We start from the raw sequence: 25,423 nt of genomic DNA, 5'->3' as shown, positions 1-25,423 counted from the left end.
TATCCTCCTATTCCTGCCCTCACTAGCTCGTAACACTGGGAGTAATCCAGATATTACTACCCTTGAGGACCCCCTTTTTAAATTTCTGCCTAACTCTCTGCAATCTCCCTTCAGAGTCTCAACCTTTTCCCTTCCAATGTTGTTGGTTCCAATGTGGACAATAACCTCCTGCTGGCCCCTCTCCCCCATGAGAACATTCTGCACCCTCTCTGAGATATCCTTGATCCTGGCACCAGGGAAACAACATACCATTCTGCTTTTTCTCTGCTGGCCACAGAAACGTCTGTCTGTACCCTTGACTACAGAATCCCCTAACACAATTGATCTCTTGGAAGCCGACGTACCCCTCGTTGCATTAGAGCCAGTCTCAATACCAGAAACATGGCTGTTCGTGCTATGTTCCCCTGAGAATCCATCACCCCCTACATTTTCCAAAACAGCATATCTGTTTGAAATGGGTATATCCACAAAAGACTCCTTCCCTAGGTGCCGACCTCTCTCGCCCTTCCTGGAGTTAACCCATCTATGTGACTGTATCTGACCTTCCTATAACTGCCATCCATCAATACTGTTGCTGTTGCAAATTCCTCATCGCTTTTATCTATCTCTCCAACCGATCCACTCGATCTGATAAGGTTCGCATCCAACAACATTTATGACAGATATAATCCGCAGTAACGCTTAAACTCCCTTTAAACTCCCACATCTGACAAGAAGTACATATCACTGCAAAGGCCATTTTTGCTCCTCCACAATCTACAGACCCAGAAAATAACACTGTCTTATTCCTCTACAAACACTGCTCCAGGTTAAATTAATAGCTATGGCTTATGTTTTAAGTTTAATCAAGAGACTAATCTTCAAAAACATATAATCAAGAAAGACTCCAATATACTCACTACTGCAGCCTTTCTCTTGGACAGACTTAAAACAACAATTAGCTTGCTGATTGAGAGTAGACTGATAGAGCCGTATTCTGGATTAGTGGTGCTGGAAGAGCACAGCAGTTCAGGCAGCATCCAAGTAGCTTTGAAATCAATGTTTCGGGCAAAAGCCCTTCATCAGGAATAAAGGCAGTGAGCCTGAAGCATGGAGAGATAAGCTAGAGGAGGGTGGGGGTGGGGAGAAAGTAGCATAGAGTACAATGGGTGAGTGGGGGAGGGGATGAAAGTGATAGGTCAGGGAGGAGAGGGTGGAGTGAATAGGTGGAAAAGGAGATAGGCAGGTAGGACAAGTCCGGGCAAGTCAAGGGGACAGTTACTGAGCAGGAAGTTTAGAACTAGGGTGAGGTGGGGGAAGGGGAAATGAGGAAACTGTTGAAGTCCACATTGATGCCCTGGGGTTGAAGTGTTCCGAGGCGGAAGATGAGGCGTTCTTCCTCCAGGCGTCTGGTGGTGAGGGAGCGGCGGTGAAGGAGGCCCAGGACCTCCATGTCCTCGGCAGAGTGGTAGGGGGAGTTGAAATGTTGGGCCCCGGGATGGTGTGGTTGATTGGTGCGGGTGTCCCGGAGATGTTCCCTAAAGCGCTCTGGTAGGAGGCACCCAGTCTCCCCAATGTAGAGGAGACCGCATCGGGAGCAACGGATACAATAAATGATATTAGTGGATGTGCAAGTAAAACTATGATGGATGTGGAAGGCTCCTTGAGGGCCTTGGATAGAGGTGAGGGAGGAAGTGTGGGCACAGGTTTTACAGTTCCTGCGGTGGCAGGGGAAAGTGCCAGGATGGGAGGGTGGGTTGTTTGGGGGCGTGGACCTGACCAGGGAGTCGCGGAGGGAATGGTCTTTGCGGAAGGCGGAAAGGGGTGGGGAGGGAAATATATCCCTGGTGGTGGGGTCTGTTTGGAGGTGGCGGAAATGTCGGCAGATGATTTGGTTTATGCAAAGGTTGGTAGGGTGGAAGGTGAGCACCAGGGGCGTTTTGTCCTTGTTACGGTTGGAGGGGTGGGGTCTGAGGGCAGAGGTGCAGGATGTAGACGAGATGCATTGGAGGGCATCTTTAACCACGTGGGAACGGAAATTGCGGTCTCTAAAGAAGGAGGCCATCTGGTGTGTTTTGTGGTGGAACTGGTCATCCTGGGAGCAGATCCAGCGGAGGCGGAGGAATTGGGAATACGGGTTGGCATTTTTGCAAGAGATAGGGTGGGAAGACGTGTAATCCAGGTAGCTGTGGGAGTCGGTGGGTTTGTAAAAAAATGTCAGTGTCAAGTCGGTTGTCATTAATGGAGATGGAGAGGTCCAGGAAGGGGAGGGAGGTGTCAGAGATGGTCCAGGTAAATTTAAGGTCAGGGTGGAATGTGTTGGTGAAGTTGATGAATTGCTCAACCTCCTCGTGGGAGCATGAGGTGGCGCCAATGCAGTCATCAATGTAGCGGAGGAAAAGATGGGGAATGGTGCCGGTATAATTACGGAAGATCAACTGCTCTACGTAGCCAACAAAGAGACAGGCATAGCTGGGGCCCATACGTGTGCCCATAGAGCCGTAATTGGCCGGGGTTGGATTTGTTCTGCTTTTCATTTGCAGAAATACTTGTGCAACATTCCACTTGTCAGCTTGAAACCAATGTTGTAACTGTACTGGTTATGCGTGCAGTAAGCTCTGGAGTACACATTTTCACAAATATTGCTTGAACATTGTCACGGTGCACAGCCTTTGCAGTACCCAGTCCCAAAAATTAATTCTTGATGTCACATGGAGTGAATCAAATTGTCTGAAAGAACATGGATCATTTCAACAGTTCATGAATTGAACTGCCTGCTACCTTCCCTTTGCCCATAACCTATTTTTTTCCCTCGGGGAAAGTGAGGACTGCAGGTGCTGGAGTTTAAAGTCGAAAAGTGTGGTGCTGGAAAAGCACTGTAGGCCAGGCAGCATCCGAGGAGCAGGAGAGTCGACGTTTCGGGCATAAGACCTTCACCAAGAATGTGTGTACCAATGTAGGGCTTCTGCATGAAACGCTGACTCTCCTGCTCCACGGATGCTGCCTGACCTTCTGTGCTTTTCCAGCGCCACACTTTTCAATGCATATTTTTCTCTGTCTGTTTCTCTATCTTTGTGTGTGTGTCTATTTGTCTGTGTGTGCATAAAGAGGGAGATTATGAGAGCAGTGGAGTCTTAATTTGTAGTGTTACATGGCAACGGTTTATAACTGTTTATCTGTCACTAGAGTACAGTAAACTTTATAGCCAGCGCTCTTGGTAAACAGGCAAAACATTATATACCACAAATACCACAAAGTTTATTGTAATAGCCTGTGCAATTATTCTAGTTTTTTTAATTTATTGACCTCAATGTGAATATAGTTGTACAATTGAATGGCTACACGAAATATCTATAGTTGATTCAATTTCAAGTCAATTTCTTCTCAAATATCACAATCTACCATGCTATCTGAGGAGTCAAGTGAGAGTGAGAATGAGAGGGCTCTCTGCTGTTTTATTTTGGGCAAAGCTGCATTGTTATTGAAGTGATTTATGCTGTAAATAAAATATAATAGTAATGTGTATACCCCCTGCACGACATTTCTATAACTTAGTGTGTGTTTTAAATTAAATATGTCAACTTCTTGATTATTCAGAATCTTTGAATCGCACATTCCTGATCTCCATTGCTACGACATGGTGGTGAACTCTTCTGCTAATTAAACCAAACATCCAGAAAAGCTCACCTTGCCTCATAATCTGTTAAAGTATGATTGACAGAGAACTCCCAAACTCCGCTATTTAAATAAAAAATATCAATTTATTCTTTAATTCTAAAAGTGAACATTAAACAACTACTGTTCACAACTCTAAGGTCCCCTTTCTCTTAACTGCATATTACCTGCCCCCAACTCTATAACAATATGCTGTTCCAATAAAACTCTTATAAAATTTCATCAACTTAATTTCAAAACTATATAGCCACTATCATCTTCAGTGTCTGTCTTCTTCCAGCTGAAGATCTCCTAGGTTGTCATCTTTCTTTTTACTGCGAATATGTTTCATATGAAAAGGTACCTTTCATAGAGAGTGTTTCCTAATTTCTTGAATCGGGTGTTGATGGCAGTTGCTTTGTCTTGAATTTTCAAAATGCCTGCGTATTTATATCCTCAACATTGGATCATCTCAATAGTTCGATGTTGGCAAAACAATAAATTCAAGCTCAATTGGGTTTTAGTATCCTGGGGTATAATTTAAACAGCATAAATTTGAATTGTCAAAACAGCAAAAAACTCAGGTATCAATTTCACAGCCAAATGCTACATGTTTTCAATTTTGCAGTACACTGTGTTATTACATGGGGTAAACCCCTCTGCTAATTTAAACCAGCACTGTAGAAAAGGTTCACCCCATGCTGTATTCTGTTAAAATTCAAGAGGCAAAGAATTATCCCAAAAGTCAGTATTTAAAATAAAACTTAACAGTAAAAAATCCTGTTGAAGATTTACAAAAAAATAACATGTTTCAAAACATGTTTGCTGAGTTTCCTCTGTAGATTTTTCTCTGTAGATTCTCTCCAGGTTGGTTTCTATGTTCTGTGGCGCAGACTCCCCATGGACAGATATCTCTCAGAGAGTTCTTGAGCTAGCAGCCTACATGTGTTGGTCTTTTGACAGTTCATTAATGTCTAGTGCTATACCCCAAAACATCAGATTGTTTAATTGGTTTTAGTATTATCAAAATACTAAATTCAAATTTGATTGGACTTTGGTATGTTGGCATAATCTAAACTAGCCGAATTTGATTTTCTTTTGTCTCATGGCAACCCATCTACTCTATTTGTGTCAACCATGTGTTACATTGTTACCTTGCTCAGAAAGCTTTGAGCTGTGTCAGGCAGTTATGCTAGCTTTTCACCTCTCGTGAATGTACAGTACCTCTATACCTTCATAACACTCTGAGACTGCTAGCTAGTCATCTGAGAGGTGCTTGTAAACTCTCAGTTCTGAACAGCATTCACTTGCTCTTAAAGATACAGCACACATCTTCAACTTCATAACACCATAGGATAATAAAATGTTTACTGTACTTGGAACAAATAGTAATACTTGAGTACAGAAACATGGTCCATGCTTTCCATCAACTGAGGGTGAAAATCTGGGAATGGTGACACTTCGGGTGCGATGGCCCAGTGAGGAAGGACCCTCCTTTGACCAACCGAGGAGATGTATCAGCAGAGCATGCTCCTGAGTTAAAGCTGGGCTGAGTAACCACGTAGGTGAGTGGAGTTTGTGGAGGGTCTTGCTGGTAAATCCTCTGAGGACTCTGTGGTTCCCTCCTCAGAGATGGAGCTGAGGGGCTCTGGTGCTAGTTACTGTGGCATTTCCCTGTGGTATTGGGGGGAGCACAGGGCTACATAAGGGAAGAATGGAATTTAATTCTGGAAGATATGTTTAAGGTTGTACAGTTTAAATCTGACTTAACCCTGGTGGTAACAACAGGACAGTGCAGTACTGCACAATGGAGCTGATTGGATGGCTTGACCCTAGAGGGACTCCATCTTGCTTTTCTCCAGCCTGATCAAGAATTCCCTCCTCTAGGAGAGTGAGAGGTCTGATGCCTACCTGCCCTCACCCCCACTTCCCCCAAAATCCCCATCTACCTCCGACCTCCTGGCCTGGTTAGGGGCCAGTGTTCTTGTGGTGAGACAAAAGGAGGAATTGAGTATGATGGAGGCGGATGAACAAGTGGTGGTGTGTGAGCAAGAGAAGTGCTGAGAGTTTCCCCAGTGTCTGGGTGGTACGTGCAGGAAAGGATCGTAGTTTGGGAGGCTGAGGTGGGTAAGAGCCCTGAAGTGAATGTAATGCATGCAATAGTGAGAGCTGAGTCCTAGTTAGTGAGTACAGGCCCTGTGAATGTGGGAGAATGTGCCACATTATTGTTTGGGCTCCCCCCACCAAGGCAACACTGGTCAAGGTTACAATCTGTGTGGATTTTTTCAGGTGAAACATGTTTTATTGAGGGTGTGTTATATAAAGGTTTTCAATCTTGGTGTGCAAGAGACAAGTTCAAGGTTTACAGACAATGCAGCACTCAGGAGAATTGGAAACTTTGAGGATGGCTGTGTAGGACTTCAAAAAGACGTTGAAACATTGGTAAAGTTGGTGCATAGTTGGTGGGTGAAGTTCAATACAGAAAAGTGTGAATTGATGCACTTTGGTAGAAAGAACATGAAGAGTCAAGACAAATTACTTGGTACTGCAGGGTGTGTAGGAGCAGCAAGGCCTTGGTGTGTATAGGTGTAAGTCGGGAAAGGTGACAGGAGCTGTTAATTATGCACACAGTATGCTCAGTTTCTTACACAGGGGTGTTGAGTACAAGAGTCTGCAGATTATGATGAACTTGCATAAGGTACTGACTTGACTCAATATTGTGTCCAGTTCTGTGCGCCACACAATAGGAAGAGTGTAAATGCACTGGAGAAAATGCAAAAGAGATTTACTATTATGGAACCAGCAACAGGACGCATCAGTTCTGAGGATTGTTTGGAGATGTTGGGTCCTTAGAGATGAGAAGGTTAAGAGAAAGTTTGATAGACGTTTTCAGAATCGTTATGGATGTGGACAGAGGCGATAGGGAGAAATTATCCCCACTTGTAGAAGGATTGAAAACAGGAGAGCACAGGTTTAAATTGTTTGGCAAAAGAAGCAAACATGAGGTGAACAGAAGATTTGTTCTTGCAGAGACTAGTTCGAGTATGGAATGTAAATGTGGTTTAGTAAAGGTATTTAAGAGGATATGGGATGATTATTTAAATAGAAGCAGAGTGCAGGCTGACAGACAAACCGCAGGAGATTGGCATGAAGTTACAATGGTTGGAGAGTCAGTGCAGACAGGATGGGTTCAATGGCCTCTTTCTGTAGTGTAACAGTTTTGTGACGTGGTCAGAAATGCTGTGTGGGGAGGCATGGCAGGTACAGCTAACAACCTGTCTGCAGTCTGACGCAGGGAGTCCCCGATGATCCTGCCTATTGACAGCTCCCACACTATCATCTCAGTGAATTCCTGAGAGACCCCTGAATGTTTGAGCAGCTGACTTGGACGGAGTGTTCTCCTGGTCGCAATGCTGCGATTGGAAAGCTTCTAGCTTTCTGACTGACCGGCAACTCTTCTAGAAGTGGGATCCTTGGCCTTAAAGACATTATCATGGATTTATAAAAGGGAAATCATGTTTGACAAATTTGGTAGCGTTCTTTGAGGATATAACAAGCAGAGTTGGTAAAGGGAACCACCAGATGGAGAGTACAATAATTGGTTTTTCAGAAGGTATTTGCTAAGGTGCCACAAAAACGATTATTACGCAAGGAGCTGATTGTATTGTGGTAATGTATTAGCATGGATGAAGGATTGAGTAACACACACAAGACAGAGGATTAATGGGATTTCTTCAGGTCAGACTGATGTAATGACTAGACTTCCACAAGGATCATTCAATCATACAGCATGGAAACAGACCCTTCGGTCCAACCAGTCCATGTCGAACATAATCCCAAACTCAACTAGTCCCACCTGCCTGCTCCTGGCCCATATCCCTCCGAACTTTTCCCTCTGAACTTTTCCTATTCATGTACTTATCCAAATGTCTTTTAAATATTGTAACAGTACCCACATCCACCACTTCCTCAGGATGTTCATTCCATATGCGGACCACCCCATGTGCAAAAAACTAGCTCCTCGTGTCTTTTTTAATTCTCTTTTCTCTCATCTTAAAAACATGCTCCCAATCTTGAAATCCCCCATCCTCCGGAAAAGACAACTACCATTAACTCTATCTAAACCCCTCCGTATTTTAGAAACTTCTATATAGTAGCCTGTCAACATCCTACACTCCAGTAAAAGAAATCCCAGCCTATCCAACCTTCCTTTATAAAGCAAACCTTCCATTCCCAGCAACATTCTGGCAAATCACTTTGGAACCCTCTCCAGCTTAATAATATCCTTCCTATAACTGGGTGACCAGAACTGGACACAGTATTCCAGAAGAGGCCGCACCAATGTCCAGTACAACCTCAACATGACTTCCCAACTCCTATACTCAAAGGTCTGAGTAATGAAGGCATCCGTGTCAAACGACTTTATAACCACCCTGTCTATATGTGACGCAAACTTCAAAGAATTATGCACCTGAACCCCCTGGATCCCTCTGTTCTACAACACTACCAAGGCCCGACCATTAACTGAATAAGCCCTACCCTTGTTTGTCATATCAAAATGCAATATCAGTCCTAGGGTCTCAATTATTTACTATCTACTTTGATGATTCAGAGGAAGGGGCAGACTGTCATAGGTCCAAATTTACCAATGTTATAGAAATCCATGAGAGGGCATGTTGTGTTGAGTATATAAGTAATCTATAAGGGATGTTGAAAGGTTGCATAAGGGGGCAAAAGCTTAACAGATGCAGGTTAATCTAGCAAAGTGAGACATCATGCACTTTGGTGGGAAGAATCAATAGCAGACTGTGATGAAATGGAGAAAGACTCAAAAACAAAGTTGCTGGGGAGAGGGATTTGTGTCCTTATATGTCTAACGTGAGCAGTAATTAAGAAGGTCAATGGAATTTTGAACTTTATTACAGAGGGCTTGGGGATGGTAAGTCTTGTTAAAGCTGTACAGGGTATTGGTGAGTCTACATCTGTATTATATTGTATAATTTTGGTCCCTGTATTTAAGAAAGTATGTACTGGCATTGAAGCAATCAAACAGGATGAGCTAGTCTGATTGCTCGGATGAAGGTATTGACTTATCAAGATTGGCTAAACGGGGTTAGGCTTGAATTCATTAAGAGTTTAGAAGAATGAAGGGTGATGTTATTGAACATAAGATGCTGAGGGGACTTGACGGTGTAGATGTTGTGAAGGTGTTAGCCACTCAGTGACACAGATACACCATAACAGGACATACATTCGAGATTCAGATGAAAAGGAATTTCTTCTCCCAGAGGATAGTGAAAGTCTGGAATATCCTATCCCAGAGAGTTGTGGAGGCTAGATCAGTTAAGGTATTTAAGGAGAAGGAGATACGGTTATGAAATATCGGGGCGTTGAAGAGTATGAGGAGCTGACCTGAAAGAGGAGTTGAGGCCTTGGGCAGATCATCCATAGAATGGTGAGGCAATGGAAGGGGCTGAATGGCCTACTCCTGCTCCTATTTTTAATGTTCTGCGATTCTTCTGTTCATGAAGACTCAATTGCAGGCAGTTAACTGGCTTCATCACGTGAATTGCTGTGGCGTTTCTGAAACTGGTTGTGGTGAATTTGTCTCTAAGACAAGAGGCCCACCACCACAGTCATCAAATTCGGTGCATTGAGCACCCCAAGGTGCAGTTGTGTAATACCATTAAAGTCTGGTAAATGTAGTCTTAGAATAATCAATTATACAGCATTGCAACAAAGAAGCCATTTCATTTTAGTGTCTAAGTTATAGATTAGTCCTCAGCTGGTGACACTGGGAGAGTAGGTGCATCTGAGATGGCTTGGAACATTAGAAATATTTGTGCTATAGTTTCTTCCTCTTCTCTCAGAAAGGAACAATTAATATGTCATCTGTATATAAATCTGATCAGTGCTCTTACTGAAACTCTAAATTATGATTCCAATTAATCTGCTGTTTACCTACTCTAATCTCAACTGGAATCTTCATCTCTTGTGTTCGTTGCAATTGTATAACCTCAGTGTGGGGCTAAGGTAAATAATGTTCCTGCTTTCTTGCAATCGTGCAAGGATATTTTATTGGTCAGCATTGCTACTGGGTTTATTAAACAATAGAAACATCTTTCATGTTCAACACTGAATAACATGATAAAAGGTGTACATGGGTGGTGCTAAGTACCAAATATTTCAAAAGTCATTTTTCTTTTTTTTTAATTCAGGAAATGATGACAAAGCTGATAACAGAGACACCAGACCAGCCAATTCCGTTTTTAATAAGTCACTTACAAAATAAACAGGGAAGTTGCAGTCAGCTTTCAAGAACACTTTCAGGCTCAGCTGCTCTGTGGGCTGAAACAGGTAATGGCAGGAACTGTTTTCTGTACAGTTTTTCAAACGTGTTGAGTCTTAATTTTAGTCACTCTTGAAAGCTTTTCTTGCTGAAGAGTAATGTTTAGTTCACGTGTAACAGGCCGACTAACTTATGACTTCAGTGTGAAGTTATAGGCTGGCACGGTGGCTCAGTGGTTAGCACTGCTGCCTCACAGCACCAGGGACCTGGGTTTGCTTCCAGCCTCAGGTGACTGCATATTCTCCCTGTGTCTGCATGGGTTTCCTCTGGTGCTCCAGTTTCCTGCCACAGTCACAGAGAGGTGCTGGCTAGGGCTATGCTAATATTGCCCATCATGTGGAGGGGTGTGTAAGCTTGGTCAATTAACCATGGGAAATGCAAGGTTATGGGGGTGGGTCTGGGTGGGATGCTCTTTTGAAAGATTGGTATGGGTTGAATGGCCTGCTTCACTCCATAGGGATTCCATTTCTGCACTATATTGCACCCATGTGAATATCTGATTGAAACAGAGGCTGGCTATTTCCTCTTCCCTTATTGTTTTTGATGGTACCTGGTAGGATTGCAGGTTCGTGGAGCCAGAGAGCTGTACAGCTGGGAAACAGACCCTTCGCCCCAACCTGTCCATGCTGACCAGATATCCTAAACTGATCTAGTCCCATTTGCCAGCATTTGACCCATATCCCTCTAAACCCTTCCTAATCATACACCCATCCAGATGCCTTGTAAATGTTGTTATCTAAGTTCTCTAGGATAGCTTTTGGTTACACCTATGCAAAAAAAAATCCCACTACCCCAGATCGAAGAAGCAGCAAAATGCAAACAGTAATACTTGAAAATGAATATACCCAGGTTTCTCATAAGTGAATAATGTTCACCATCAAACATATGGTTTGATATCTTCACCTGAGGAACAGGTACCTTTTAATTTTGAAACTTAATGAAGGATTAAACAGTGGGATGTGACGGTTGCTATTCCAAGGGTAGAACTGCTAATTTTTATGATTCACGGGATTTATTGGGAGGCTATGGCATAGTGGGATTATCACCAGATATTAATCCAGATATCCTGGTAAAGGGTTTGGATCCCACCATGGTGAAATTTGAATTGAATTAAAAATATGGAATGAAGAGTCTTGTGGTGACCATTATTGGGGAAAAACCCACCTGGTTCCCTGCTGTCATTTAGGGAAACAAGCTGCTGACTCCAAGCAATGTTGTTGATTCTTAAATGCCCCCTGTTACTTCAATATTCCCCTTGGGTGGCACGGTTGTTCAGTGGTCAGCACTGCTGCCTCACAGCGCCAGGGACCTAGGTTCGATTCCAGCCTCAGGCAACTGACTGGAGTTTGCACATTCTCCCCGTGTCTGTGTGGGTTTCCTCCGGGTGCTCCGGTTTCCTCGCACAATCCAAAAATGTGCAGGTCAGGTGAATTGGCCATGCTAAATTGCCCATAGTGTTAGGTGCATTAGTTAGGGGTAAATATAGGTTAGGGGAATGGATCTGGGTGGGCTACTCTTCGGAGGGCCGGTGTGGACTTGTTGGGCAAAATGGCCAATTTCCACACTGTAGCAAATCTAATCAATATACATCAGTTAGGGATGGGTAATAAATGCAGCCTGACCAGCGATATCCAAGTCCCATGAATCCCAAACTGGTCCTCCATATTCAAGTGTAGACGATGAGTTGGAACACTGGTTTTGGTTTTACCTTCTGGAACATGGAGCAGGTCTGTCTGTTGGGCTGATCCTGGAGGCTGTTATTGGAGAAAGGACGAAAGGCTGTTTCAGGAACAAAGAATGTTCGAGTTGAGTCTGTGGGATCCAGAAAGCCAATGCACCTTCATATAATGATGGGAGCACTATCCTTACTGTGGGCGATGACATGTCTTTTTTTGATCACTGTTTGAAGCAAGGAGACCAGCAAAAATTGCATTACAGATTAAAAACAGGGATTAATATGTCTGTCGCAGAGTTGAGAGCTGTGTGCAATGTCGGGTTGCAGTGCTGAAGGAATCAGTTTAAAGTGTTCTTGGTGTGACCCATGAAGCTTAATTTGGAATGAAGCACTTTACCAATGTAACACCTCACTGGAGATGACAGTCAGAGAGTGGGATAGAACCAGAGAAAGTCAGGCATCCAGGATTGTGTCAGAATTCACATATCGGCTGACTGTGTATGTCTGGACAACAGCCCCAGAGGTTAATGGGTAAATGAAGAGGAGGAAGGGGGTCAATGTTAGATTAAACGCTGGGGCCCTTAGGAGGAGGCTGAAATGAGTCTCAGGAAAGGACAGACTTAATGTACTTACATTGCTCAGATCGTTTGAGTATAGTAGTTGGGATGTAATGTTGAGGTTGTACAGGACGCTAGTGAGGCCTCTTATGGAGTCCAATTCCGGTGGTCTTGTCATAAAAAATATATTATTAAAGCTGGAGATAATTCAGAAGAGATTTCCGAGGATGTTGCTGGGACTGGAGGGTTTGGGTTATAGGGAGAAGTTGGATAGGCTAGGACTTCTCTCCCTGGAGCGTTGGAGGCTGAGGGGTGACCTTATCGAGGTTTATAGGGTGGATAGGGTGAATAACAAGTGTTTTTTTCCCTCAGAGTGGGGGATGTCAAGACTAGGGGGTGTATTTTTAAGGTGAGAGGAGGGAAATTTTAAAAAGTCATGAGGGTAATATTTTTACACAGAGCGTGGTTTGTCTGTGGAATGAACTTTCAGAGGATGCAATGGTACAGTTGCAATATTTAAATGATATTTAGATGAGTACATGAAAAAGAAAGTTTTGGAGGGATATGGGCCAGGAGCAGGCAGGTGGGACTAGTTTAATTTGGGATTACATTCGGCATGGACTGGTTGGACCGAAAGGTCTGTTTCCATGCTGTATGACTCTATGACTCCATAAACAGTTCAAGATCCCTTGGAAGGGAAAGAAGGATTTGCAGAAATCTCCTCTCCATCCAATCCTGTTCCCTTTCCTGGTCTTGCTCTCCACTGATGGCTACAAGGCTTAAAACTTCTTCTGTCTCTTTTAAATAAAGAGTCACCTCTTCCCATGCTGTATCAGTGCCATTTGGAACGAAGCACTTTGGCAATGTTACAGCTCACTGGAGATGACAGGGCAAAATGCTTTGCTGCTCTCAGTAACCAGTTTCCCCTCCATTTCCACCATGCATTTTTAATCATCTGCAATCACAGAGACAGGTAGATGTCTAAAGCTGGGTGTAGAATCCGGCCATATATGCTGAAGATATCTGAAGTAAGGAAGAATTTTTATTATGACTCCAGCTGAAATATTGAACAGTTTGGGGATACAGATGGGCCATTAAAGAATTCAATGCCAAAACCTCGGAATTTAATAAGCATGTACAAACAGTCACAGATTTCTGAATAAATGACGTATTTATTTACGTGGATTACAACTCCTTCTTATTGATTTTTAATGTTTGCCTCTCTTGCAGAAAACAAAGGGTCACGGCGAGATTGTAGAAGTTACGACAAACCATGGCTAATAAATGCCAAAAAGCCAAAGAAGTCTAAGAGTGACCTTGCTGTCTCCAACATGTCACCACCAACACCAGAATCAAAGTCCTGTAAGCACCATTTCATTTGGAATTGTTTACTTGGATTTTTTGAGAGGTTAGAAGGAGTTTCCAATTCAGTCAAAACCGTACTAGAGTTTCTCATTCAGGAAACCCACCTTTGAACCTAGCAGATATAAAAGTGGAACTGCCTTCAAACTAATGTTATTTGTTTTAGTGGATGTGCAAAACATGCCTTATGTGTTTTAGACATTTGAGCTTGCCATTTTAGTAGTTAGGCTTATGCCAAAAACCGAGTGTGATCATGGTCAGGTTCCTGCTACGTAACGATTCCACAGCCGAGCATTACCGCAGTCTGGATTGGCCTATAAATTCACAGTTTCATTGACAGCCCCAAGTTATTTCAGATCTTTGATATGGGGCAAAGAATCCAAATGTTTTCTTTGTAAAATAAAGGATTAAGCGATTATAGAATTTAAGTTGTATGGAATGAACATTTCGTCATTGTGTTTTTTTTGAATAGTGAAGTTATCAGTAGACGTGTCGCAGTTTATTTTCTCTCAGTATGACTCCTGAAGTCTGCCCCTGGTGGAGAATGGTGTGGGGGGGGGTGCGTGGTGCAAGAGTAAAAGGTGGTGGGTTTGGGTTCGTGGATTGGCATGAGTTGGCACAATGTTAGCATGGAGGCTGTGGAGCCGTGGCAATGAGGGAAGGGTCATGGGTTATGATTGATTTGCACTAAGTTGGCAAAGGGGATATAAATGGCCGGGAGGGTTGGGAGAGGGGCACAAATTAGCACGGTGTGTGTGAGTCATGAGGTGACATTGTAAGTGTGTGGGGAATGAGATGATATTGGGATGAGGGCTTTTTGATGTATTATTCTGTTTACTGTGGGATAGGCCTTTTACACCTTGTGGATGCTTCTGCAGGCAGTGGGGCTGACTCCTCACTTCTCCGCTGGGAGTGAAAATTTGAGCCTTAGTTTCCGAGATGAATTTTATGGCTCTGTAACCTCTCGATATCCAATGTGATGTTTCAACATGCCTTATGTCCCTCACCACCAATTATTCAGTAGGCTCTGTTCTGGCTATATTCCAGTGCAGGCTAATGATGTCAGCTGGCTTGAAATTACTAATAATACTACAGATGATGCAAATATTGAACAAATCAGTCAGACCCACAATTGACTTGTGTTGTTGACATCTGAAAGTCAGCAAAAGTGATTTCTGTATAAAACTGTATAAAACTAACGTAGACAATCGCTTACATCTTTCCTCATTCACATCTTGAAGCAAATATTTACAGACTTCATTTAAATACATACAAATAGACAAAATGTATTTAAAAACAGATCTTTCCAATTGAGATTGATGTTTCTGATTATGCATGATTGAGTTAAATTATGTCTTGGATGCTGTCAAACAAAGTTGACCATTTATTAATCAGAAAATACATTTGAGACACATTGCCAAATAGGAGCTGAATTGAAATTACATTTCCATTAATCTCTGCAGTGCCAAGGTCAATAGAACAAGCAACGTGGGAATGGCGAACCAAACCTGAAAGTCAGAACTTCGATGAATTGAATCACATTCTTCAGGAAAGCAAGAAATTAGGCAAGGCCCTAGAGAGCCTGTCTCGGAGTGAGTATTATTTATTATGGTTCGCGTTGTGACAGGAAGTCAGGATTAACCTTTTTAATGTGGGAATCAGAATTGTTGAGGTGAACCTTTCCCAGTTCCGATGTTCCGCCAAAGTTTGAACCTTGGGATGAGAAACTTGCTGGCGAATGGTGAGAGACCTCTGTGCATGCATTCACATGGCATTATGACTTATTAGAGTCATAGAGTCCTACATAAGGAGACAGGCTCTTTGGCCCAAGCTGCTCCAGGCTGACTAAAACATCCATTTCCCTGCACTTGGCCCATATCCTTCTAAGTTAAAACAAGGACTGCAGATGCTGGAAACCAGAGTCTAGATGAGAGTGGTGCTGGAAAAGCACAGCAGGTCAGGAGCAGGAAAATCGCCGTTTCGGGCAAAGGCCCTTCATCAGGAATAGAGGCAGGGTGCCTGCAGAGTGGAGAGGTAAATGAGAGGGGGGTTGGGGTGGGGAGAAAGTAGCAAAGAGTACAATAGGTGGATGGAGGTGGGGATGAAGGTCAGTGAGGAGGGTGGAGTGAATAGGTAGAAAAGAAGATAAGCAGGTAGGACAAGTCATGGGGACAATGCTGAGCTGGAAGTTTGGAGCTGGGGTGAGGTGGGGGAATGGGAAATGAGGAAACTGGTGAAGTCCACATTGATTCCCTGGGGTTGAAGTGTTCCGAGACGGAAGATGAGGCGTTCTACCTCCAGGCGTCGGGTGGTGAGGGAGCAGCGGTGAAGGAGGCCCAGGACCTCCATGTCCTCGGTAGAGTGGGAGGGGGAGTTGAAATGTTGGGCCACGGGGCGGTGGGGTTGATTGATGTGGGTGTCCCAGAGATGTTCCCTCAAGCGCTCTGCTAGGAGGCGCCCAGTCTCCCCAATGTAGAGGAGACCGCATCGGGAGCAACAGGTACAGTAAATGATTTTGGTGGATGTGCAGGTAAAACTTTGATGGATGTGGAAGGCTCCTTTAGGGCCTTTAGGGAGGAGGTGTGGGCGCAGGTTTTGCAATTCCTGCGGTGGCAGGGGAGGGTGCCAGGAGGGGATGGTGGGTTGTTAGGGGGTGTGGAGCTGACCAGGTAGTCACAGAGGGAACGGTCTTTGCGGAAGGCGGAAAGGGGTGGGGAGGGAAATATATCCCTGGTGGTGGGGTCTGTTTGGAGGTGGCGGAAATGTCGGCAGATGATGTGGTTTATGCGAAGGTTGGTAGGGTGGAAGTTGAGAACCAGGGCTGTTCTGTCCTTGTTACGGTTGGAGGGGTGGGGTCTGAGGGCAGAGGGTGGGCTGTGGATGAGTTACGTTGGAGAGCATCTTCAACCACGTGGGAAGGGAAATTGCGGTCTCTTAAGAAGGAGGCCATCTGGTGTGTTCTGTGGTGGAACTGGTCCTCTTGGGAGCAGATCCTTCTAAACCTTTCCTATCTGTGTATTTGTCCAAATGCCTTTTAAATGTTGTTAATGTACCCGCCTCAACCCGCTGGTAGCTCATTCGATATGTGTACCACCCTCTGTGTCAAAAAACAGCTTGACTCTCATGTTCCCTTTTATTCTTTCCCCTCTAACCTTAAACTGATGCCCTCTCTTCCCTGATTCCCCAACCCTGTGAAAAAGACCGAGTACATTCACCCTAACCATGCCTCTTATGATCTCTTCTAAGATGAAACGTCCTAGCTTGCCCAACCTCTCCCTATAACTCCCTGGCAACATCCCTGTAAATTTTTTTTGCACCCTTTCTAGTTTAATAACATCCTTCCCGAAGTAAGATGACCAAAACTGAACACAACACTCCAAGTGCGGCCTCACCAACATCCTATACAACTGCAACATAACTTCCCAACTTGCCTCCTTGATGTGCTAATCTGCCAAATGGCAGTGGGAAACCAGACAGCAACAATTCCTGCCATCACAGTCCGAGTGGATACCTGGCTGCTTGCTCCTATGAGCCTCCATCTTGGCCAGCAGTCTGCGACACCTCAGGGCATGCTTCACGGGTACCAACTGTCCTAAGTCCCTATTAACAGACGTCGGTGTTGTACATGCACTGAGCATCACCATGGCACCAACTCATCTGGAGTACAGTTCCCCACGAAACTGCTGCAGTTTGGATGAGACCAACACCTTGTTATTGAATGCTGTTACCAGCCACTTTGACTGACACCCATCTCATGTTTTGGAGCAGAGCACATCTCAGGGCTCTTAGATAGAACTGGAGTATGACCAACTGAGCTCCTCAGACCTATCCCAGTATGAAAAGAGATCATAACTGCTCTTTGCTTAACTCCACATACCTGCCTTTGTCTCCTATCTCTTCGTATCTTTATCTCTTAAACTTAATTTAAAATTATCATTTGAAGTAGATTCAGTTGCCCTTTTGTGGAGAGAATTTCTCAAATTTTACTGCTGTTTGTATTTCGAAATGTTTCTTAATTTTACTCCTGCAAGGTCTGGTTCTAATTTTTAGACTATATCATCTGGTCCCACTCTCCTGAACCTGTGAAAGTGGTTTCTCTTTATTTATTTCTACCTGTTCTCCTTGAAACAATCCATCAAATCATTTTTTAACTATCTACAGTGCAAAGGAATGTCCTCAGACCTGAAATCCAGGTATTATTGTTGCAAATCCATGCACTACTCCCTCTAATGACATAATGTCCTTCCAAAGATGGACTGACCAGAGTTCGTTCTACCCCTTATATTTCAATTCTCAGTCGGCAGCCCATTATCTTTTTTCAATATTTTTTGTTCTTGTTCCTGGTGCTTTACTTGATACAAAATCCTCTTTTGACCTCCACATTTCCTACAGAAAATATTCTTTCCTATCACTTTTTTAGTTCTAAAGTGAATGTCCACACATTTGCCTATGTTGTCATCCATTTGCCACAGTTCTGTCCTTATCTCTTTGTAATAACACTTTCCCATCTACACTACATAGATTACAATCACTGTATTATTGGCAAATGTGGGTATATAGCTTTCTCTCACATCATCAATGGAGATGAGATCCCAACAAGGATCATTGCTGAGGTTACTAATGACATCTTGCCAATTAGCCAATTATTCCTACTTTACCTCCTGCCACTAAGCCAAATTCTGAACCAGAAAGGACATGGTATTGACCCTTGACTTGGCAATAAATTCCAGCCTCACCTTTCCCATTTCCTGGATATCCTTCTAGGCCAGATTTTCAAGGGATCTTGTAACTTCTGAGTATGATTGTTTAACAGGTACCATCAAGTCATTCAAGGAGATAAAGCAATTTAGAGTGTTGTAAATTGAAGCAGCATGTTCAGTAACTGGTCAACGTCCCTCAGTTGTAAATGTGGCCCTGAATACCTGTGCATGACTTACATTGAATAGGCTAGAATCATAGAGGTGTACAGCATGGAAACAGACCCCTCAGTCCAACTCATCCAAGCTGACTGGGTATCTTAAAATTAATCTAGTCCCATTTTCCCGCATTTGGCTGACATCTTTCTAAGTCCTTCCTATTCATATACCCGTCCAGTTGCCTTTTAAATGTAATTGTACCAACCTCCACTACTTCCTCTGGCAGGTCATTCCAGGCACGATAACAGGTCAAATGTTTGCAGAGTGAGAAATCTCTTGCGTACTTCCAGGGTAGACTCAATAATAACAACACGACAAATTCTTTCTTTTCACCTGGCATTCCTATACTCCACAAGTGCATTTCCACGATAGAGCACTTTTTTGTGTATGTCTCTATTTATGCCAATGTCCCATAAACTATACTCTAGCTTTTTCCTAAAATCCAAATCAACATTATATTAATTAGATTTGCAGCGAGTTTATATTACCGTTGCTTCTAATCTCTCATTTAACTCGAGAGAGAATTTTCTGTTTGTGCCCTCCAGTTCTGCATTTACAGTTTTAATAACCTGCTTCCACCTGGGACACAAGCAGATTGTCTCTCCCACTAAGCAGCTGGTGCACTGTGCAGTCACTTGGGTTTTTATTAGTAAGTCATGATTTAGAGAGCCTGTTAAACTGCACGCTACACTGGCAAATGCAATGAGCCTGAGCATTCTCAGCGAATTCTTTAATTTAAAAATAGTTTTGAACTTGTTTTTGACGTGTGTCCTGTACAATGACAAGATACCTTCAACAATTCCTTCATGAAAACAGCTGTCATGCACATCAGTGCAAGGCAAGAATCTCCCTCGGTTTATTATTGTCACGAAAATCAATATTACCAACATCTGGGCAAAATATTGACAACTGAGGCTGCAATTCATACCTGGCCAATAGGCTGTTCCTTTCATATCTCCTTGAAAGATCTGTGCCCATGTGTAACTGATGAAAGTTTTTGTAGCATGTAACATCACATTGAGTCTGGTATGAGGGCATGCTTGCCTTGGATGATGACTCCCCAGGATCTGGTTTGTTTTGATCAGCCTAAAGTTCTCTCAGGTTCTCATGGACATTCTGAATGAAGTCTGGCCATCTTCCCAGAATCAATTTCCATCGCTTCTACATTGTGGAGTCTTGAACTGTGTTCTCCTGTAGTTGCTGATATCTCTGTTGTGCAAATCTAATCAGGTCAATGTATAGAACCATCTTTAAGTTCAATGTCAATCATATCAACCCGCAGGTCTATGATCACACCTGTGGCCTTCTGCAGATTAGGCGAACTGCTCAACCTATTGAATATAACCATCAAATTACCAGGTTTGCACGAAACCTTGCAGTCAGAGCCCTGCAACTTTACTAGTTGCAACTTCAATGGTCCACTGGTTATTTCTATTGAACGATGATCATGAGAGAGGGAACAGTAGGGAAACACACGGGGGTAAGTGCTGCTATGTGCCCTGGACCTAGAGTCATGGAGATGTACAGCACGGAAACAGATCCTTGGGTCCAACTAGATATCCTAACCTAATCTAGTCCCATTTGCAGGCATTTGGCCCATAGCCCTCCAAACCCTTCCTATTCATATACCCATACAGATGCCTTTTAAATGTTGTGATTGTACCAGCCTCCACCACTTCCTCTGGCAGCTCATTCCATACACGTACCACCCTCTGTGTGAAAAAGTTGCCCCTTGGGTCCCTCTTAAATCTTTTCCCTTTCACCTTAAACCTATGCCCTTTACTTTTGGATTCCTCCACCCCAGGGAAAAGAATTTGGCTAGTCACTCTATCCATGTCCCTCATGATTTTATAAACCTCTATAAAGTCACCCCTCATCCTCCAACACTTCAGGGAAAACAGCCCCAGCCTATTCAGCTTCTCCCTGTAGCTCAAACCCTCCAACCCTTGTAACATCCTCATAAATCTGTTCCGAACCCTTTCACGTTTCACAACATCCTGTCTATAGGAGGGAGATCACTTTTGCACAGAGCATTCCAAAAGTGGCCTAACCGATGTCCTGTGCAGCTGCAACATGACCTCCCAACTCCTGTACTCAATACACTGACCAATAAAGGCAAACATACCAAAGGCTTTCTTCACTATCCTATGGATGCATCTGGGAAAGTAAGTGAAGTACTAGTGTGCTCACTGATAATAATCTTTGAAGATTCCTTAGATTTCAGGAAAGTCTGAGAGGATTGCACAATTAGCAGTGTTAAACCCTTGTTCATACAATGTTTATCCTGTTTATCTTTACTTTGAAAGTAACTTAGAATAGACAACTTAGCAATTATGGATTAGTGGTGCTGGAAGAGCACAGCAGTTCAGGCAGCTTGAAGCTCCTTGGATGCTGCCTGAACTGCTGTGCTCTTCCAGCACCACTAATCCAGAATCTGGTTTCCAGCATCTGCAGTCATTGTTTTTACCAGCTTAGCAATTAATACCAACCAATGAACTGTCATTTTTCTTATTGAAGCTGAGCTTCAAATTATTCTGTTAAAAAGAGCGCACACACTGTGAGTTAAAACAAAAAGCACCTCTTCCCCTCTGCACTAAATTTCCACACTGTTGCAAAATCACAGAAATATACATTAACTCAAATTGTGTCTCTCTCTGGATGTGATCTCTCCTTACCGATCATGCAAAGTCCCAGCAGATTATCAAACTGACAATGTAACACTCTTATCTGTAAAGGGAAAGAAGCAAAAGCAGGTAACTTTTGACCAGTTAGCTGAACATCTGTTAATGGGCAAATGTTAGAAAGCCTGTTATGAAGGACATAAAAGCAGAGCAGTTAGAAATACATATATGATCAAGCAAAATCAGAATGGTTTCCTGAAGGGGAAAAAAAAGCTTGACAAATTTATTTAAGTCTTTGAAGAGGAAATGAATAGGATAGATGAAGGGGACATGGTAGATATAATATATTTGGATTTCCAGAAGGTATTTGTTAAGATACCACATCATAAGCTGCTTAAGAAGATAACAGCCAACGGTGTTGAAGGCCATATCATATGAATAGAAGACTACTAACTGGAGATTTGAGAATAAGGGGGCATTTTCAGGATGGCAACCTATAACTGGTGATATGCCGCTGGGATCAGTGCTGGGGCCGCAATTCTTTGCAGTGTGGATTAATGACTTGGATAAGGGAAATTCATGTACTGTAGACAAGTTTACACTTGGACACAAAAATAAGTGGGAATTCAAGTAGAGTGGCGGACACAGAGAGTCTGTAGAGTGGCATAGGTGGGTTAAGTTAGTGCACAAAATCTTGGCACATTTGATTTAATATTATCACATATACTGAGATACAGTAAAAAGTATTGTTTTGCATGTTACCCAGGCACATCATACCATACATAAGTACATCAGGTTAATAGAACAGAGTGCAGAACATGGTGTTACAGCTGAAGAGAAGATGCAGAGAGAGAAATCAACTTTAATATTTGAGAGATCCATTCAAAAGTCTGATAACAATGGTGAAGAAGCTGTTCTTGAATCTATTGGCATGTGTTTTCAAAATAAGGTAGAAGAACATGAGGATATGCACTTTACCAGGAAGAACAGAGGAGCTGACTATTACTTCAATGGGGAAAGACTGCAGAAAGCTGCAACACTGAAGGGTTTGTGGACCTTGTGCAAATATCAAAAAAAGGTAGTAAACAAATTCAGCAGGTCATAGGGAAGGCCAGTGGATTTTATTTCAAGGAGAATAGAGCATGAAAGTGCGAGATCTTTCTATAACTGTACAAGGCACTAATTAGACTTTACCTAGAATACTGTGAACAGTGTCAGTTTGTATCTAAGGAATGATATACTGGAATCGCGGTAAAGCACAGAGGAGGAGAAAGTGAGGACTGCCAATGCTAGAGATCAGAATTGAGAGTGTGGCGCTGGAAAAGCACAGCAAGTCAGGCAGCATCCGAGGAGCAGGAGAATCGATGATATGAGCATAAGCTCTTCATCAGGAATGAGGCTTGTGGGCCGGGGCTGAGAGGGGGGGTGGGATTCGGGGGAAGATAGCTGGAAAAGCGATAGGTGGATGAAGGTGAGGGAGACAAGGATATGTCAGAGGGGGGGAGTGATGGACAGGTCCGGAGGGCTGTGCTGAGTTGGAGATATGGGACTGGGATAATGTGGGATAAGGGGAAATGAGGAAGCTGTTGAAATCCACATTTATCCCGTGTGGTTGTGGGGTCCCAAGGCGGAATATGTCCTTGGCAGAGTGGGAGGGGGAGTTGAAATGTTGGGCCACTGGGCGGTGGGGTAGATTGGTACGGGTGTCCTGGAGATGTTCCCTAAAACGCTCTGCTAGGAGGCGCCCAGTCTCCCCAATGTAGAGGAGACCGCATCGGGAGCAACGGATACAATAAATGATATTAGTGGATGTGCAGGTGAAATGTGCAGATTTTGGATGGAGCTGAGGAAGAACTTCTTCCCCCAAAGGATTGTGAATCTGTGGAATTCCCGGTCCAGTGGAGCAGTTGAGGCGATCTCATTGAATGTTTTTAAGGCAAAGATTGACAGATTTTTGACCAGTAAAGGAGTTAAGGATTACAGTGAGAGCGCGGGTAAGTGGAGCTGAGTCCACAAAACGATCAGCCATGATCTGATTGAATGGCAGAGCAGACTTGAGGGGCCGGATGGCCTGCTCCTGCTCCTAGTTCTTATGTTCATATGTTCACATACATACCATTTTGGTATTGTGACCTACATTGGCTCCCAGCCCATTAACACCTAAAATGTAGCCTTGCCATCGTTGTGTTTCAATTCAATTATGACCTCATTGCCACCTCTCCATAATTCTATTAGATCTTTCAGATACCTTAGTCCCAAAGATTGTAATTTCCTTTCTAACTTCTCCAGCAGGTGTTGCAGCATCCTTGTGGAGAAAGCAAAGTTAACGTTTTGGATCAGTGACCCTTCTTCAGAACTGGTGGTGGTTTGGAGATCATTCTATATGTGCAGGGTGAAGAGCGAGGGGAGAGGGTAAAGGAGGAAGCAAACTGGTGGAGAAGCAACCCAGAGGGACAGAAAGACAGATTGGCAGACAAAGGGATAGTTAGTGGTGAGCCAGGGAGAAAGAAAAGCTGATAATAGTGACCTTAAGTGGGCGAAAGTATGCTGAAAGCAAACCGTGTCATGACAGGGCCATGAGTGTAGGGGTGGGTCATGGACATTGAAGAAGGAATTCAGGTTCTAAAATTGTTGAACTTGACATTGAGTCCTGAAGGTTGCAGGGTCTCCAAGTGGAAAATGAGGTGCTGTTCTTCCAGCTTGCACTGAGCTTCACTGGAGCACTGCAGCAAGTCTGGGACAGAGATGTTGGCCAGGGAGCAAGGTGGTAGGTTGATCTGGTATGCAACTGGAAGCTCAGGGTCATTTTTACAAACAGAACGTAGGTGTTCTGCGAAGCGGTTGCCTAGTCTCCACTTTGTCTCCCCAGTGTAGGGAGACCACGTTGTGAGCAGCGAATACAGTAAACTGGATTGAGTGAAGCTCAGATGAATTGCTGCTTCACCTAGAAGGTGTATCTTGGGCGTTGGAGAGAGGAAGTAAACGGGCAGGTGCTACACCTTCTGCAGTTGCGTGGAAAGTGCCATGGGGCCGTGGGTTGTGTTGGGAGTGAAGGAGGAGTGGATCAGGGTGTCCCAGAGGGAACGGTCCCTGTGAAAGGCTGACAAAGGAAGGGTCTGGTGGTGGCATCCTCCTGGAGGTGGTGCAAATGGTGGCTTCTGATCCGATGAATCCTTTCAGTAACCGGTTCTAATTCCACCTTACCTGATGTAGAATGTTATGAAGAAACATAGAAAATAAGAGCATGATTGGACCACTTGCTCAAATACAATGGGATGAAGATAATCAGACCCTAAAGCCTTCAATACCATCGATTTCCCCATACCCTTTCCCTACTGATACTGATTTCTTTTAGTTCCTCCCTCCCACTAAACCCTGTATTCCCCAGTGTCTCTATTATGTTATTTGTGTCCTCCTTTGTGAATAAAGAATCAATCTATGAATTTAGTTGTCATATAGTCTTGGTCATCCATTTCTTTATTCTTGTTTACAAATTCCTCTGTTTTTGACTGGAAGTAACCTGCATTTATCGACATCAGTCATTTTCAGTTCACGTATCTTTAGAAGCTTTTACAGTCAGTGTTTTTATGTTGGACACAGACTTCCTCTGTTCTCAGATAATGTTCCTGTGTGGTGCCTTGGGATATTTCAGAACATTAAAGACACTGTATCACTGCAAGATGTCTCTGCCTCTGACTTCTCTTCAAAATGGTTTTGAGCTTGGCATTTTGAAAGGCCAAGGAAAACTGGATTGTGTTGTGCCTTGCATCTTGGGGATGGGCAGAAATGGTACAAACCAGTTTTTGAGTGGGAAGTGCAGACTCGGGGAAGATCCTGCCCCAACAAGCCCCAACTCTGAAGAAGATGGTCAGATTTTAATTTTGCCAGGGATTATGTTCGCAGATTGTTGCAGCACAGAAGAAAGTCATTCAACCCACACTGTCAGTGCTGACACTTAAAAGGAGAAGTTTAAGAATTGTCTCACTGTCCCTCTCCTTACATTCCTCCATCTGTTAATGGGAACTGGGAGCTTTGTCCACAGAAACATGGAAGCATCTGAGGCCAGCTCTGAGAAAGATCATTCAGGCTGACCTGAGCCATAATCCCTCTACCCTCATTCCCGAATGCCCTCCCCATGTTCCCACACACCTGCGCGCAAACACACACATTGATCTGTACATAGCAAGGTGTGTCCCATGCACGTCCATGGACTCTTATATTCTCCATAGCGACCTGTGCCCCTCTACAGATCCCCAATTGTCTCTCACAGCATCTATACAAAACTATACCCATGACCCTCATGGCTCTTA

The 25,423-nt window shown here is 43.6% G+C and overlaps 1 protein-coding gene across 1 annotated transcript in view; it reads left to right on the top strand.

Moving 5' to 3' along the window:
* c5h8orf34 (chromosome 5 C8orf34 homolog) overlaps nucleotides 1-25,423 on the top strand; it is a 364,200-nt gene that overhangs the window by 134,631 nt on the left and 204,146 nt on the right. The window contains exons 2-4 of the mRNA XM_072571481.1: nucleotides 9,852-9,990; nucleotides 13,445-13,576; nucleotides 15,040-15,168. Of these exons, the coding sequence (XP_072427582.1) occupies nucleotides 9,852-9,990; nucleotides 13,445-13,576; nucleotides 15,040-15,168 (400 nt within the window). The remainder of the gene's footprint in view (nucleotides 1-9,851; nucleotides 9,991-13,444; nucleotides 13,577-15,039; nucleotides 15,169-25,423) is intronic.

Source organism: Chiloscyllium punctatum, chromosome 5 (assembly GCF_047496795.1).
Source record: "Chiloscyllium punctatum isolate Juve2018m chromosome 5, sChiPun1.3, whole genome shotgun sequence".
Lineage (NCBI taxonomy): Eukaryota > Metazoa > Chordata > Chondrichthyes > Orectolobiformes > Hemiscylliidae > Chiloscyllium > Chiloscyllium punctatum.
Note: the sequence above shows the minus strand (reverse complement) of the source record. Positions and strands in the feature narration are given on the sequence as shown.